The sequence below is a fragment of the Artemia sp. Qi Xiang Cuo genome, chromosome 13 (assembly GCF_049724085.1).
Source record: "Artemia sp. Qi Xiang Cuo chromosome 13, ASM4972408v1, whole genome shotgun sequence".
NCBI lineage: Eukaryota > Metazoa > Arthropoda > Branchiopoda > Anostraca > Artemiidae > Artemia > Artemia sp. Qi Xiang Cuo.
This window is the reverse complement of record NC_142806.1, coordinates 31,982,770-32,000,637: the sequence shown is the minus strand read 5'-3', so window position 1 is coordinate 32,000,637 and position 17,868 is coordinate 31,982,770. Positions and strand designations below refer to the sequence as shown.

Genomic DNA, 17,868 nt, shown 5'->3' with positions numbered 1-17,868 from the left:
TTTCACAATCTCCACGACATTTTCTTCATCTTTAACGATTTACGGAAGGGGTCCGATAGGCCAGATTTTTATAGGATCAATTTTTTCGCACTCAGTATATTATATCTGGATAAAAAATCCACAGCGCGATTAATAATCAATTGATGTTTTATTCCGGCTAGCATTGCTCTTGAAACAAAATTTAACACCGCCTTCCAAATGATGTCTTCCATGTCTATATTTTATAATCATTAATCACAAATTTATATCCAAAAATCCACCTTTAGGTTGATTTTTCATCAACCTTAATTGCTGCATTAAGTCAGTCCAAAAAATATAAGCAGTACCAGATTGCGTCAGAATGGAAAGTCGCTTTAATCCTTTTGAGATACAAACAATTCACATAGGTGTTTTCACTTTGAAATCTAGTTTAATACTAGATTTTTATATATTCATCTAGTTTAATATATATATATATATATATATATATATATATATATATATATATATATATATATATATATATATATATATATATATATATATATATATATATATATATATATATATATATATATATATATATATATATATATATATATATATATATATATATATATATATGAAATTTTCTCTAAACAAATGTAAAACAAAAATTTCATTATAAAACTGACTAGATCTTCTTGCTGAGAGAGGAGTCCGGTCTCGTTGGTTTCCATATCGATGCATAAATGATAGTCATTACAAATTATGTCACTTGTTGGAAAGTGTTGCCTTATTTTACGAAAGTGGCATTCTTCTTTTGTTTCAAAAATTGTATGCCAATCCCCAGATGCTAAGGCTGATACTCTGTTATTCGAAAAATATTCTTAACGTATCAATATAGTAATACCATCCCATCAAACAAGGGGGTGGATTCCTGTGGGATCAATCCAAAGGACGCCTATCCTGGAAAAAACTGTGGCGCAATTTTTTTCAGTCTTATCCCACCCCCTCCCCACACACAAACACAACAGTCCAATTTGCTTGCACCTGCAAATAATGCCAGCATCAATCCTAAGCAAATTGGGTGTCTTTCTAAGGGTTTTCTTCTAAAACAAACTTAGAAGATTCTACAAGAAAAAACAATCGTCAAATTTTGCTTTCTTTTTACGAAAACATCAAAGAGTCCATTAAGGATGCTTAAACGAAAACTTTCAGACCTTTGTAAATTTGGCCAGTAAAAAAAGCCTTGGGCATTATAAGCTATGCGAAGTTTAAATACACTGTCGAAACGCTATCTCAGTCTGTTAAGCGCTGGAGCGTTAATCCTCTAACAATTGAATATTTGAAATCGGAATGAGAGGTATCATAGACCAGAAACGTCTCCAAGATTTTTTTTGGGGAGGGTTTGCAAAAGGGGTTTTTTTGCAGAAGGGGGGGGTGACAAAAAACTTAAAAACACATCAAAAATTGATTTATATTCACTTTTGTTACGTTTTTACGAGTTGGACAAACAATTCGAGTGGGAGGGGGGTTTGAACCCCCTAACCCCACCCCCTGGACACGGCCTTGACATAGAAACACATGCTTTTGACAATACAGAAATACGAGTAAGTTCTAAGATCCTTGAATTGTCGTAACAGTCCAAATCGGGTACGACAAGACAGAAAACGGACAGCTAAACGACAAGACAGCTAATATATGTTTCTGCAGGAAAGAGGGTAGACAATGAGAAGTTATGACAATAACAGACAATACCGGACCAAGGAAATATTTTTATAGGATGTGAGACTGTTTTTCCAGCGTGTCAAGACGAAGGATGTATCCAGGATTTTTGTTTGGGAGGTGGAGGGGTTAAAAAAAACTACAAAATGCATAAAAAATGTGTTTATATACAAATGCATATTGTTCCCATTTTACGAGTCGGACGATTTTTTTTTTCTTCTTTTTTTTTTTTGGGGGGGGGGGGGTAAACCGGCCACCCTGGATACGGCTTTGATCTACTTTTTCAAAAGAAAACGATATACGTAGAACCAAGATTCATTACCCTTTTTAGGTGTACATCTATACTATTGATGTATGTATAGTTTGCTTAGTTCTGTTGCAGAGTCAAGGGATCCCTTTGCCCTCTTTTTATCAACTTTGTCTTTTTTCCTTTCTCTCTCTCCTATTTTTTATAATCATCTTTTCTTATTACAACAGGTAAAATATTTAGAAAAAACTGAGGTGCAAAAAGCTTACCATTGCAGATAACCCTCTGCCTCCTCTCTAAAGGATATCTTTCTTGGTATTTTGAACCTAATAATCGTTTATTAAACCTATTGATTGATAAGCTTAGCAATTTAAGATATTTTTCTGCACAAGACGCTTCAGTAACATTTGACACACGTCCCTCAATCTATAAAAACAAAACAGTGTTCAAACTATAAGTCATGGAATATTTAGGATCAGAAAGGCAGCTGTTGTCATAAAAAGTAACAGTGACCATAGAGGAATCTTACATGAATGCAAGAAGAAGAGGAAAGAAGAGGTTTATGTGAATGCAAAAGTGCCAAAATCAGCAAGGCTTTTATTCTGCTTGAAAAACGTTAACACCAACTGCTTTTACAAACTTTTTCGGAGGGGTTTATTTTTGCATTACACCACCACGGTTGCCATCTCTAGTAACTTATCACTATTTCTAGTGGTTTTTTATGTTACCTAAACAAAAGAATCAATAAATCAGGACATAAATCACTAGATTATTGAAGAAAATAAATAAATCGACCAAAAAATTACTAAAACCTAGAGATTTTTTTTCCCTCACCAGGTGGCAACCCAGTGCACAACATCTATCACTAAAATGGCTTGGACATTTTTAATCAACTCCTGTGGTAAAAACGAAAAAACAACTTACCCTGCAGTATCTTCCATAAAAATTCCTTCTCTCTCAAGATGCATGAAAAGTTCACCGCCACTCAAGTACTCCAAGATCAGGTAAAGCTTGCCACCAGTTTGAAAGGCATATATTAAGTCGACGATAAATGGATGCTGTAAAAGGAATAAAATATAAACCAATTTTGATAAAAATTGGTTTCAAAAAGCTTTCAACTTTCCAAAATATGACCTTACGAAAACAGGGATGTTAAGTGAAACTCAGTTCGACTTTAGGAAAGGTCACTCGACGTCGGACGCCGTGCATTCTCCCTGTGATATTGTAAATAGATGCTTTGATCGTGGTGAAATCCCTTTGACTGTTTTTATTGATTTTAGAAAGTCGTTTGATACAGTGGATTTTAAAATTTTACTCAAACGTCTACAGTCCCTTGGAGTTCGTGGTAATTATCTGAAATGGTTTGATAGTTTTTTAACCGGAAGATCTATTAAAGTTGTTTTAAATGATGCATTTTCTTCTCCCTAGCAAGTGAAGTGTGGTGTACCTCAGGGATCTGTCTTGGGACCACTTCTGTACCTTGTGTATGTTGATTCAATGCGTTTTTACTTACCGGAGTGTTTTATCACGACTTTCGCGGATGATACTGCTTTAACTATGTCTATTCGAATGATTGATGATCTATTGTTGAAAGTAAATAGGGTTTTAAAGTCATTTTATGTATTTACAAGTTTAAGCCTTTTGTCAGTGAATGTTAAAAAAACGAATTTTATGATTTTTAGGAGAGTTGGTAAGCCTCCGAGTGTTGATGGAGAGATTTTTTTTAATGGTAAGCCTTTGTCACAGGTGCATGAGGTGCGTTATTTGGGCTTCCAGCTTGATTGTAATTTGTCTTGGAAGCACCATAGTGATCTTGTTGCAGCTAAAGTTGCTAGAGGTCTGGGAATTTTGCGTCGTTTGAAGCATTTTTTACCATTATATGTTCTTTTATTATTGTATCATAGTATTGTTGCGCCTTATATGTCTTATGGTTGTGTCATTTCGTCTAGCCATTTTTATGCAAATTTCAAAAGAGTGCAGATTTTACAAAATAAAACAGTACGTCTTCTTGGGAATTATATAGAAAATGTGAATGATACTGCGTCATGTTTTAAAAAATTAAGAGTGCTTAATATTGGTCAGATTCGCGATTACCAAGCTGCTATTTTTGCCTATAGATGTTGGAATGATGTATGTCCTCCAGTTTTTACAAATTTTTTCGCGTAAATAGTTCACTCCACAGGTATGCGACTAGAGAGGCGGAAAATTTTACGGTTGAGTATCGAGACACCACACGTGCAGGCTTCGGGATTCGGTATTTGGCTCCGGCTATTTGGAATGATATCCCAGTTGGCGTTCGGGAAGCTGAACACATTGGGTCGTTTAAAGTAAAAATAAAAAAAAACATTTATTGGGAGAGGGGAGGTAATTTATTATAATTGTCATCATTAATGTTTTTTTCTTTTCTTTTCTTCATAGTTTTTGGTATTATTGTTTAATTTGAGAGAGTGTTCAAGTTTTTTTTTTTTCATGTCTTTTTTTTTCTGAGAATTAGAATTTTGAGAGGTTTAGAATTAGAGGATTGCAGCCGTCTTTCATCAGGCTTTTTGAGCCTTATCCGGGCGGTTGCTTGTATATAGTTTATTTTGTAATTAGTAGTAAATAAAGCAAGTCAAGTCAAGTCTTCATTGTTATCTTTTCTAGCATACAAATTTGACGAACCAGGCTTATATAATTGTTCTTGATAGTTTCTCTGTTTTATTATTATACATCACTGAAGCATATAGCGCTTATTTATCAGATACGCTAGCACTTTTTTTAAATGAAAGCTTCAATCCATCTACCTGAATTCCTTTATTTGGAACGAAGGGGGATTTTTGAAGAAACTTCAATATTTCCAGACCATGACAATTATATTTCCAATCAAATCCTTAGAGGACTGCGAAATAAATCAATTCGTGTAAGGTGGGGCTAAGGGAAAAGACACAGATATAAAATCGGGTCTAGGATAAAGGACATATTGAAAATATCCAGTAGGTCGGACCATTCAATTTGGGTTTTCCAAAGTATTGTTTTCTAATAAGTTTCATGGATTCAAAGGGACTTAATTCGAACCTAGCATTGTCTTTAAATAAATATATAGTCTTCCAATAACCACCAAAACCAGATTAATTAAATTACAAAGAGAAACAAGTTTTGATCATTCATTAGAAAGCAGGAGAACAAAGAAAGCACAAAGCATCCGTCGTGAATCCAAACAAATACAAAAATCTCACCTTAACAGCCTCAAGGATATTCCTTTCTGCCTTCGTATGCGCTGTATCTTTCTGATTTCTCACTATTGTTGCCTTCTTTAATACTTTCATCGCAAACGTGTGCCCAGAATCTTGTCCAGTTAGTTTCCTTACCTTTCAAACATACAAAAACAATCATAATAACTAACATTTTGAAACTGATCCATGGGAAAAGAGGAATAAGGATGAAAAACAACACATTAGGTTATTTATATTATATTAATAATATATATATATATATATATATATATATATATATATATATATATATATATATATATATATATATATATATATATATATATATATATATATATATATAATTATACGATATAGTATACGATATAATAATACTCGTAAACTCGTATATAGTATACTCGTATAGATAATTTCAAAGACCACACTGTCTTTCCATGGCGATAAATAAAAACATTGAACGATCATTCATAAATTAGGATTTGAACGAACTTCTAACACGAAAAAGTTCAATAGGGTTATTGAATCCCGTTAACAAAGATATAGAAGATGACTGGAATACTGTTTTTCTTGGTTCAATTTGTTTCGTCTGAAAATCGACCAGACTTCTTTCAACTTCACAGGATTTCCGGGTAAAGTTCTTCGCTTTTCATCTACTTTTTGCAAGGCAAAATTAACATAAATGAAACGGGTCTTATGGTTAGGGGTGACCATATCATTACGCCTTAATAAGTGGATAGTTTCACTCAATAATCTGCTTTCTTTCTTTGTTGGTAGTTCGATATTCCACATATTTCTTATGTCTGGCCTTAACTTTAATCTCGAAAATATCTTCCTTGTTTTGTGTGGGAAGGATTTGACAAAACAGACGACCTGGAATTCTCTATAAAAAATTCCATGAAAAAAACATTAAAATTGTATTTTCGATGTGTATAGTAGATATTATCAAGGTCTTTTTCGTAGATCTAACTCGATCTAATTAAATATAACTGGACCGTAGATTAACTGTGCAGTATATGTTAATGTCCCTGACTTTGTAGAGTGTTTGAATGGAACAGCTACTTCTGTAATTTTAAAGCTCAATACGCTGGATATCCTTAAGAAGAACAAAGTCCCCACAAAACAATCGAATTATTTGTGTTCCAATAATACCAAATCAATTATGGGGTGTCACAATTCGTGACTAAACAGATCAACAACAATAATTCACGGCTAGTAGTTGTCAAATGTAGTCACCATTTTATGTTTCTGATACTCCTAGCTAAGAAAATCCCTATTTTCTATCTCATTATTTCACCGAAATTCCAGTCTTATTTCCCAAATTTCCAAACTTGAAAGTGTAAGCTCCGTTAGTCGGGTAATTTTTAGGAAACCGTGTCAGGCATGTTAATTGGGGGAAGGGGACTATAGCCCTTTCCCAAGATATCGAACAATATATTTTTTTGTAGTTTCTTTGAAAAAAATATTTTTTCAGGTACTCTTACAGGAAAAAAAACGAAGAAAAAACAAATTGTACCCCCCCCCCCCGTAGATTTTGAAAAATACACCCCCTCCTCTGTGTTTCTGTCAATTGGGAGCTCCTACACTAGATAAGAAAATCCCTTAAATTAAGCTTAAAACATACCAAATCATCGAGGAAAGCATAACAAACTCCAGATTCTTTTGGGGCAGTTACTTTATACTACTTCTCTTTCCTGGCACTTACTTTATACCTATAAAATGAGGTACTGGGTGGCTGGCGTCCCCTCCCCCCCGTGGCTTATCAAATTTCAGATTTTTATTAGATTTTTTTTCCGTAGGAGGAAGAAATTTTGGTACTTGTGTATTATACGCCACTCACTCAAGTTTACACTGTGTAAAATTCGAGAACAAGTCGGTTTCTTCGCTAGTTTCTTTCATTCTTTCAGCTTAGAGTTAAACAAGACAAAGACAAGTGACAGAATAGATGGGAAATATATAATTTGGGCTAAATATTTGCACACAAAAGGGGGGGGAGGTAAAGTGTTTGGACAGTTGTAAGTCAGAAAACAATCCTTACTTCATAATATGCAAAATAATTGTAACGCATTTTGCATGCAGAACTGCCAGATTTCAGGATTTCCCGGTGTTATTTAAAAACGATCAGAAATTAAATTAAAAAAAACAACAAGTTTTGTCAACTGTAACCAAGGAGCAACATCAAAACTTCAAACGAACAGAAATTATTATGCATATGAAAGGAGTTGCCCCTTCCACAAGACCTTGCTCTTTACGTTAAAGTTTTGACTTTTTGTCCTGATTCTTTAAGAACAAGTCCTGAAACATAATGACGGTTTAATTAGAATAATAAGCGTTGTTTTAAAATTTTATAAAAACTTTAACGTAAAGAGCGAGGTCTTGAGGAGGAGGCAACCCCTTTCATATACGTAATAATTTCTAATCATTTGAAGGTCTGATGCTGCTCCTTACTTTCTGTTGAAAAACTTGTTTTTTTTTATTCAATTGCTTACAGATAGTATTTGTTAATACAAAACATAAGAAACAAGTTTTTTAAAGAAGAGTAAAGAGCCTCATTAAGCCAAAAATGAACAGAAATAAAGTTAAATAATCTTCAAAGTAAAAACTATGGAGTCTAATAGAAAAAAAATATCAATAAAAAAATGAACAGGAATTTATTTAAAAATCTTTTTCCAGAAAACAAGTTTGTCAAAGAATAGTAAAAAGCCTCACTAAGCCAAAAATGAGAAGAAATAAATTCAAACAATTTTCAAAGCGTAAAACTACCACAAATTACTATCGATAAATGAATAAAACCAAAAACGAACAGAAATTACAATAACTAACCGATTCAAACTCAAAACAAGCAAACATTAACATGAGTAGTTCTGACACATCCCCACGCCTCCTCAAGACTAGAACATAATTAGCAATTTAGTGAAAACAAAATACATTTAAATGCTTTCACTTTTTTTTTACTTTAATAAATAAAGAAGTATTAAGACTATAAGGACTAAATATCAGAATATATATATATATATATATATATATATATATATATATATATATATATATATATATATATATATTTATTACAGGCTTTACGGCTCCGTCACAAATAATGAATTGCTGCTAGTCCTGATAGTTACTTCATTTTCCAACACGGAAGTATTTGTTATACCTTTTCTTGAACGCGTCAAGGGAAGGATTTTTTTGGATTACCTCTGTCGACAATCTATTCCATGTGGCAACCGATCCCCGGGCGAAACTAGTTTTTAGATATTCTTGGCGGTAGTCCTGCTCAAGGTAGTCCTGACGAGCTGTACTTCGGCGAGTTGATCGCAAGGGCTTTGCTTTATCAGGAACGAGCTTCGACAGCTCCTTTGATGGAGGGTTATACAAGTACATATAGAAAACCGACATGGACGCCACATCGAAACGAATTGGATCAGCTGTAGGGTTTTAAATTTCGTGTTGCCAGAGGTTGCTGCACGCACTTCTCTATTTTGAATATGTTGGAGTGGAGCGATGTGACTTTTTAGTGCACCAGCAAAGAGAGGACATGCATATTCCATGACAGGTCTGATGCACGAACTGAAAAGTGGCAGAATAGAATTCATCAGGAAGAAGACTTTTACATCTTAGGATAACTCCTAACTTCTTATGCAAGAGGATCTAATGTTACTGAGATGCTCAGTCCATGAGAGATCCGAAGAGAAATTAACTCCAAGTAGGCGCAGTGTATCAACTTTCTTTATTACCTCTCCTTTGAAGACTTACGCGCCTTAAAAATTAGGAGCACTTTCGTTTTCGATGTGTTAAAACTTACAAGCCATGCATCTACCCATGCCTCAATTTTCATCAGGTCAGCTTGGAGCTCCTTGTAGGGTTCACTGGGATCTTCGTCTTTGCGATTGATGTTTTTGTTGTTGTGTCATCCGCAAAGTGGCGAGGTTTTTTCACAAGGTTGTTCCCTAGGCCGTTTATTAACACCAAGAAAAGAGTTGGCCCAAGAATACTTCCTTGTGGTACTCCTGATAAAACAGAGTGTTCTTTTGATATGAAGCCATCGAGGACAACTTGCAAGGATCATTGACGAAGAAAGTCAGCAAGCACGTCAAATAGTCGACCATGAATTCCATAAGCTTTCAGTTTACAAAGAAGTCCCTTGTGCCATACATGATCAAAGGCTTATATCGGATAAGGCGAATATCGCCTTCTCCGTTATGAGTCTTGTGAGAGAAGGCGAAAATCGTGTCCCTGAGAGAGGAGCTAAAACCACTCTTGATACTGTGTAATCCGACAGTCTAACGTAGACCGTTTTCTGTGAAAAACGTATTGCGTGTCAGCCAACAAAAGATGTGACTCAGGTATTGGTAAAGGGTCTTATTTCATAAAATTTACCCATGTAGGACAGCAGACTTATTGGACGATATGATCCTTCATTAGTAAGGCCAGACTCTGCCTTTGGAACAGGGATCACATGCGCAGTTTTCCAGTCTTTCAGGAATAATCCCTCTGCAAAGCATTTTCTATAAAGAGAGGCGAGAGGACCAGCAAGTTCAGGGGCACATCTTTTAAGGATGAGATTGGAAATCTTGTCAGGTCCTGAAGGTTTGGTGACATCCAGCTGGCTTAGCGTTCTGTGCACCTTCCTAGTAGTTATGTTAACGGTGGTGAATTTTACATTTGTTCGTGGCGGAAAGGGGGAGGGGAGACTCCGTCCTCATCAAGTTGGGAGACCTTTGAAAAGGCATGTGCAAGAGCATCTGCCTTTTCCTGGCCTGACTGGATCACTGTCCCTTCAACATGAAGCGAGGGAATTGATATTGATTTAGATGACGATAGGGCTTCTTTGACGACCCTCCACCACCGCTTTGCAGGGACACTTTTCAGTTTGTCTACAAACTTGTGCTTGTAATCGGCTCTAGCTTGACGTAGAGCTTTAACAGATTCGTTTCGAGTGCTAATAAAAGCAGCCCGATTCTCGTCGGATTCAGTTGAACGCCATTTCTTGTGAGCCTTCTTTCTGGCCCTGATTGCCTTTCTACAACCAGCATTGAACCATGGCTTATCCCAAGATGAGACTTTTACTGTTTTTGATGGGACGAATTGCCCGATAGCCTCTGTAATCGCTGTTTCGTAAAGTGCCGCTGCTTTATGTGGAGCTTCTTTAAAAAAATTTACTCCACGGCTTTGCCGATTAGAAGTTTCGCAGATCATCCCAGTCTATGCGGTGATACTGCCTGATGATCCACTCGTGCTTTAAATGTGGAGGTATTTTGAGATTTCTACGAGCTATAACTGCCACCTGGTCGCTGGCAAAAGGATAGCTTTCAACACTAAAGGAAGCCGAATGATCAGTTAAGAAGAGATGAAGTCTGGATGATCCATGAGGGCCAATGTAAATGTCGAATTTAACAAATTGTTCTAGGCCGTAAGCAAGACTCCATTCTAGCAGAGCTAAATTGATGATTTAGTTCTAGCAATTAATGATGATTTGTGGTAGTTTTACACTTGGAAGATAAAACTAACAAATACGTAGAATTTGAAAACGCTTTCGTCTGTAAAAACTCAAAACAGTCATTTGTTTTTAGCTTAATTTTGATGACTGTTCGCCTACATTTTTTTTATCTCGTGCCCGCTACTACCAAAAATTGCAGAAGTTCATATGGAGGTCTTTTCAACAAAAATGGATTTACGGTTTTTTTTTCTTCTGAGTTTTTAAGATACTTTTGGTGTGTAAATTTCTCTTTTTCCCGTTCCTAAGCACTTTTCAACAAAAAAATTCAAATAAAATTCTCAAATTTGGAAACCTCGTTTTCCATGGAGGGGGGGGGGGTATTTCCGCGGAGAGGGGTAAAGGCCTAGAACCGAGGTACTTATACCTACTATATGAGCGAACATGTAAAAAGGTACAAAATCAGGCTTGTAACAAGATCAATGAGGGCTTGTAACATGATTAATTACAATCCAAACAATCAGAAAAACATCGGATATAAAAAAAAAAAAAAAAAAAACTTATTATAATGATACAAAGCAACTATTTATCCTCAATGCCATGTCTCCCATCATCATAAAAAAAATAGATATATAACGAATACCGTGAAAAATCCTATTTAAATTGAATTTGAAAATGTCAACTAGAACTTCAATTAACACCAACTGGAAAATTATTCCACATTCTCGAACCCACATACTTTGAACCAAAATCCAATTTAGCAGTGCAAGAAAATAGAAGTTAAACCTTTTTTGTTGTGCAAATTACAAATAAACAGACTAAAAAATAAAATCTGTGTTCCCCACTCCTTGGATTGCCCCTATGATTTTCCTATAGAATCGATCTAAATCCCTTTTGTCACTTTACCTAAAGGTCCAAGCGACAGTCAGTGGTACTTGAGTCAGCACACCTCAATTACTTTCGAAACCTAAAAACCTTTATGACGTAACAACACCCTGTTATATTATATAAACATAGTAGCAAACAAAGGGAGGGGGATAGCGTGTACCTGTACTTATGCATATTATAATAATTACACCTAGTATATCTAGAAGTCTTTTGATTTAGTTACCAAGAATCATAATATGTGACTTCATAGTGCTTCATTCACAAACATACATATATTTTTCGGATCGCTAATTTGAATCCGGATGCTTTAATTTTCATAAAGACAGTTATTACTTTCACCTTTTGTTTCCTCTCTTTTTCTTTTCTCATCCTTCTTTCGCATCAAGTGTGAATCCAATGTAATACATTAAAGTTCAGCCTTCTTTCCTTATGAATCTTAAAATATTTAGTGAAACTATTTAACGAGTTCATTGTGTACAATTTATTAATAAAAGACTTAAAACAATTTTCACTTCTTGTATAATACTCGCATATGAATCTGTATTTCACCAGAAAAATCACCCAAACTTAAACTTTTTCGCATGGTGACCAATGGTCTCCGTACCGCAGGTACCGACCTCCTGACACTGGCTTCGGCAGGGAGTGCATTGCATGGTTGGGGGCAAATCATCCGACGAAAAAAAAACAAAAAAAAAACTCACATAACACAGAATGTAGGAAACCTGTGAACGTATAATAACAGGAAATAAAAGGAAGCAAGAATAAAAAAAAAATGTTACCAACTCAAAAAATAATTAATCTATCAAGTTTAGAAGGCAATTCGAGAAAAAAAAAAACATAAAAAAAACCATGGGCTGAATTTTAAGAGCTCGTGTATCCTTCGATGGCTTCAACTTTTTTCAAACGCAGTCTTCCTTAGCAAAACTATATTTTTCCTTAGCAAAACTATTTCTTCCACATCTTCAGTAGAAACAGCATCTCCCCAGATTAAGGCTTTTGAACCGAAGGGGTTTTTCACTAGTTCTTTTAAGTCATTTTTCTCCCTGATAATTTGTTCACATAACTTTTTTTTCCAGAACTTATTTTGAACAGTTCTTAGATTTTTAATTTGCACATACACTTTTCCGTTGACATTCATAGAAGTTACAATTGAAATAAATTATTTTATATTCCCTATTTTAAACCTCTCAAAACAGTTAAATCCATTTTGATTGTTTTTCTTTTATCTAGGAAGTTTGGAAATCTTTTTTCCTAGTCTAGCAGCAATCCTGCTCAGGATTTCATCAACATAAGACAGGCTTGAATTTACAGTCTTCTTACTTCGAGTTAGAAGTCCATCCCTTTAAACAACATTAACAACATCTACGGTTATGTTTAATCGAACTTCAGTACCCTTTTTTTGCTCTGGAAAAACTACCAAGAACTAAAGACATGTGCCATTGAAAACCCCGACGTGGCAATCGATGTACGGTACTTTTGTGCAGAAACAGAAGGACCTATTTCCTAATCTTGGCGAGTAAGAGTTTCAAGTTAAAATAAGTAATGTCATCATTGTTGTACAAGTTTACTTTGGTTAATCAATTTGATCACGATTTTACATCACGATTACATATCTCGATGTTGATCGATGATATTTTCAGCCAGGTGGTAAAATCTGTTACCTTCCTTCCGTCCTTGAAACCCCCACATCAAAAAGATATCGCCACTGGTTACGCATTAGTTCACTCATTACATTTGCACAATACTTACTGCCTGCGAGATAGTGGGGACCAAAAATGACTGTGTCGAATAATGTTTCGTTACTTTTAGCCATGGGTGCCTATATGGGAGGCTCTAGCCCCCTTCTGGCTGAATGATGCTACCTTATATTTTTACGTTTTTGTTTTGAGATTGCTATTATACAGCATTGGAAGTACCGATTAGACCAGGTAAGCCCTCCCCCCTCCCCCAAGTTCAGCTTACGAGCGCCCATTCGTTCTAGCTCGAAGGCAACTTATTGTTCAGCTATACTGGATATTTTTCTTAAATTTATTTCTCTTATTTCAGTTCCTGAGCAAAAAAAAAAAGAAAAATAACCAAAAAAGACTCAAAAGATTATTTTGTGCTCCTGAAGGATTAGGAAATACGAGATAGACTCTACTGTTTTAGGCACGAAAATAAATAAATTAGAAAATAAATTAAAAATTGACATACCTGAAATACTTTTCCATAGCCTCCTTTGCCTAAAACCTTTCTCAGTTCAAAATCTTGAGGACCAGTCTTCTCTTTCCCTTGATTGACATTTTGCTCAGAAATAGGAATAGCCTCAACGTCTGGTTGACTAGAAAGAGGTAAGCTGTCACTGTAAGTATTTTATCACACTAACAGAATGGTACACAATACAGAATTAATACATATATTCACTTCATCATAGCATAAAAACTGAGTTACTCATACCTATATATAGGTATGATCAAAAAGACACCCCTACTCAAGGAAAATGGTATCCTTTAAATGTAGTTTTAGCATTATAAATTCTGTCCTGGATGATATCCTATGATAGGATTATTGTATGTTATTCAATAGAACCATTCAGGGGTCAATTTATCCAAATCCGAAAAAAGGCAAACATAAACTTTATAAAAAAAAGATGCCTTGATGGTTCCGATTTTAATAAATAGCCACCTGACAAGTAACATTCCACAATAATTTGTTTTGTTTTAAAGTGCATGAGTTTAGAGGTTGTTCTACGTACATTTTAGAATCTACTTAGCCAAATTAGCTCCCAAAAATTATATAGTGTCTGATAGCAAGAAATTTTGTATTTTTTTTTTTTTTTTTTTTTTAGCATAAATCCATATTTTTAAGGAACAGCAAATCCGTTGATGGCTAATCACGTGCTTCGTCATTAGCCTCCCACACAACCCCACACAACAGAAAAGCAGAGAAGTCGACGAGAGAAAATGCTAATTTTGTAACTAAGGACCAAAACAAATACATTCCCTTATCAGAAGCGTTAATAAAATATATTACAACAACAATAAATCATCCTAAATTTTAGGCTGGTGTAAGAATTCTAACAACTTAAAATTTAAACACAATATTTTTCGGAAGAGAGGAAATGGCCAATAATAAAATAGAACCCTGTGTTTCATAGAAACTAAACGCAGTAACCAATGATTCTAAGCACAAACTTTTGACCAAATCTCCTTTGGACTTGATACAGCATAGGCTAAAATATATTAAGGTAAATTGACTTCATTAAAATCGATACGGTTACATAGTGGATTTCGTATCAATATTGTGTCTTAAAATTTGTTTACATTTTGTGGGTTACTCAAAGATTTCTTCCGTTTTTTGGTTTCAGCGATTCGAGCTTGCTTTTGCACTAAGCTGAAATCATCTTACATTCCATCTATATTATGCTCCAGTCGGGTCTTACTCTTTTCATTAGCTGGAGAATTTCTGATAAATTTCGCCAGATGTCAAAATATTTTCCCTCCTGCGCAACATTTTTATCCCAAGCCGCATAGGTTTGAATCCTGTCGGGAAATTTTTTGGCAATTTCGAAAAGGCTAAGAACTCAAGAAAACACTGATGTCGAGTTTTTACAATTGGAGGTGCTGGCTCACAGCAGCCTGTAGGAATTTTCGCAAAATTTATGCATCCAGTACAATAAAATATCTGCATTAGACGATGTAAAAGACAAAGTATGTATTTTCTATTTCTGGTTTGGTCAAGCAGCTGCAGGCAGTGATGCAGTCGTAAGACAACCTACTGGTGTAAGAAGTTCAGCTGAGCAGACGAGATCTTGCAAAGATACCCAGGTTGACAAAGACCCTTCTGTTAATGAATCTGAACTTCTAGTGTTTCATGAATTGCAACCATTATTCACTGATGATGTCTCTGAACTAGAGTCATTTGTGCCATTTGACACGCCATGCAGTAGAGTGAGTTAAACTCTTGTAGCCAATGATCAGATCAATAATAGTGAAGATTTGAGGAATGCCAGTAGTTATGAGGAAAACAGAGCCGATTCTTGTACTGGTAGAGATCAGCTGCAAGGAAACAGTCAAGACATACGAGAACAAAAAAATACGGAAGCAAGAATTCTGTCAGCAAAAGGCAACACAAATCATGAAATAAATGATTCTGAACAACAAGAAAATGTGAATACAGAGCACCCGAGAAGAAAAAGAAACAGAAGTGAAGAGACAAAAAAAGAAAATACTAAGTGCAAGCATCCTTTTATTGAAAACTACAGTGATATTACATGTAAAAAGAGATGTAAGGAGCTTGACATGGTGACAAAAAAAAACAAATCTGGGAAAGTTTTTGGAAAGAAGGCTATGCATGAAGAACAAAATTTCTGGCCGGTTGTGTCAGGCTGGAGTGCATAAACAGACGGACTGTAGAAGGTAACCCTCAATCGGTTAAAGTCTACCGAAAAATGAAACTAGACACAACTACCTTCCGAAGAAAGATAACAATATGGTAGTGAAGACGGAAGTTTGCAAGAAACTGTTCAGGAATACTTTTGGGTTTAAATCGGATTCTTACCTAACTGAACTGAGCAAGAAGATGAAAACTGGGCTAGTTGGCAAGCGTATAATGGATTTCAGGCGTAGGCAGAGTCCTCACAACAAGCTACCACCAGAAGTAGTTGAGAATGTAAAAAATAATAACATTTCTTTTTGACCCTCTATGCCACAATACCGTCGCAAAAATGCACCAAACATCATATATCTGCCATCTTCTTTGACAGTTGATCTGATACATTAGGACTTTGTTGCTAAGAATCCAGTACCGTTGTGTCGCACGAAACTTGCAGACGTCAGTTGAAAGAAATGAATATTTCGTTAAAGATAGCATGCGATTTTTCTCCTGAGTTTGAAAAGTACAAACTCAGGGAGAACGATGATAGCAGCAAAGAAAATAGCAGCGATGAAGGTGTTAATGGAGAATTTGAAGCAGACGCAGCCGAAAGTGGAGAAACTGGAAAATGTATTCGCAGTTGACTTGCAAAAAGTGAGTCTGTTACCCGACATGCCGGGGAACAAGAAAGCAATATTCCTTAGTCGTCTTGTTGTCTTCAATGAAACATTCGCCCGTGTCGACCAGTATGATGCAGCATCTGTAGGAAAAGGCCGTTCTTTTTGTGCGCTGTGGCTCGAAGCTTTGAGGGGCAGGGGTGCCGGAAACAAAGTGGATTCTGTTTATACTGTAGTTACAGCAGAGAGGGATGTCCAGGAATTCATATTCTGGATGGACAATTGTTCAAGTCAGAATAAGAACTGGGCGCTTTATACTTCTCTTGTGAAGATGGTCAACAAAGAAGAAGGGCCCAAGAGGATAAAGTTAAAGTATCTGACAAAAGTGCACACGTACAATGCAGCAGACAGCATACACGACAACATTGAAATGAAAATGAGAAAAAAAGGGAAATGCTATATGACTTCCCCGACTTTGTTGAATGTGTTGCAAACTGCAGGAAGGGGGTTTCTGCAATTGAGTTGAAGGATTTCAGGGATTGGAAATCCAAGAAAAGGACCCCTGAAAAAAGGATTCATCCCTGCTAAAGTTACAGTCAATTGTTGCAGTTACCTTTCAAAAGCGGTTCCGCGGTATGAAATTCCTCCAAGAATTCGACGGAGAGGAAAAGCAGTGCTCGCTTCTTCAGAAAAAATTCAATATCAAGCAGCTTCCCGAGCCCAGCTCTGTTCCGAGGGGTGTTCAAAGCAAGAAAAAAGTCAATTGTTAACAAGATGTGTCCGATGATGCCAGCAAATCGAAGGAGACTTTGGAAGGAGCTACCGGTTTCCGACGAAAGCCTAGATGTCATCAAGGATGAAGGCGACCCATACGAAGAATAAACCTCTCTGATAAGCTATGTGTTCAATCCTCCTTTCTTTTTAATCGAAGTAGCAGTTTATCTTCATTGTTAATTGAAGATATTTTTTTTTTAAATAAAATTTGTCTATTGCCGAAGTTGTGTATCATCATCAGCTATTCCAGCTTAGTAAATGAAAAACAAATTCACTATTTTACGATTTCTAGGAAACTTGAAACATGTAGATACGTAGTAGTTTGGACAGAGGACAGCCAAGCTGCCCTTCAATATTTTTGCGCTTAAGTAGAGCACTAGAAATTTTGATTTCTGATAAAATGAGCCCTCTTCCGATCTTATAGGATGACTGTTTTGATACGACCACCCCTGAAAAAAAACCAGAAAAACAACAAAAACAAATAAGCACGCATCCGTGATCTTGCTTCTTGACATCAAACTTCTTGAGTAAGCATCACAATTAGATTCTTTTGATGTGTCCGTTGTTATCAAGACTCTGTTTCTTACAGTTTCGATTACCATTGAGCCACGTCGCTCATTACTTAAAGTTCGTTACCACGCATTGTTTGATAAGCAT

At 35.7% G+C, this 17,868-nt stretch overlaps 1 protein-coding gene across 1 annotated transcript in view; it reads right to left on the bottom strand.

Annotated features, from left to right (window-relative positions):
* LOC148945196 (ribosomal protein S6 kinase beta-1-like) overlaps positions 1-17,868 on the bottom strand; it is a 93,622-nt gene that overhangs the window by 38,686 nt on the left and 37,068 nt on the right. The window contains 3 exon segments of the mRNA XM_089099281.1: positions 2,858-2,991; positions 5,149-5,280; positions 13,661-13,787. Of these exon segments, the coding sequence (XP_088955407.1) occupies positions 2,858-2,991; positions 5,149-5,280; positions 13,661-13,787 (393 nt within the window).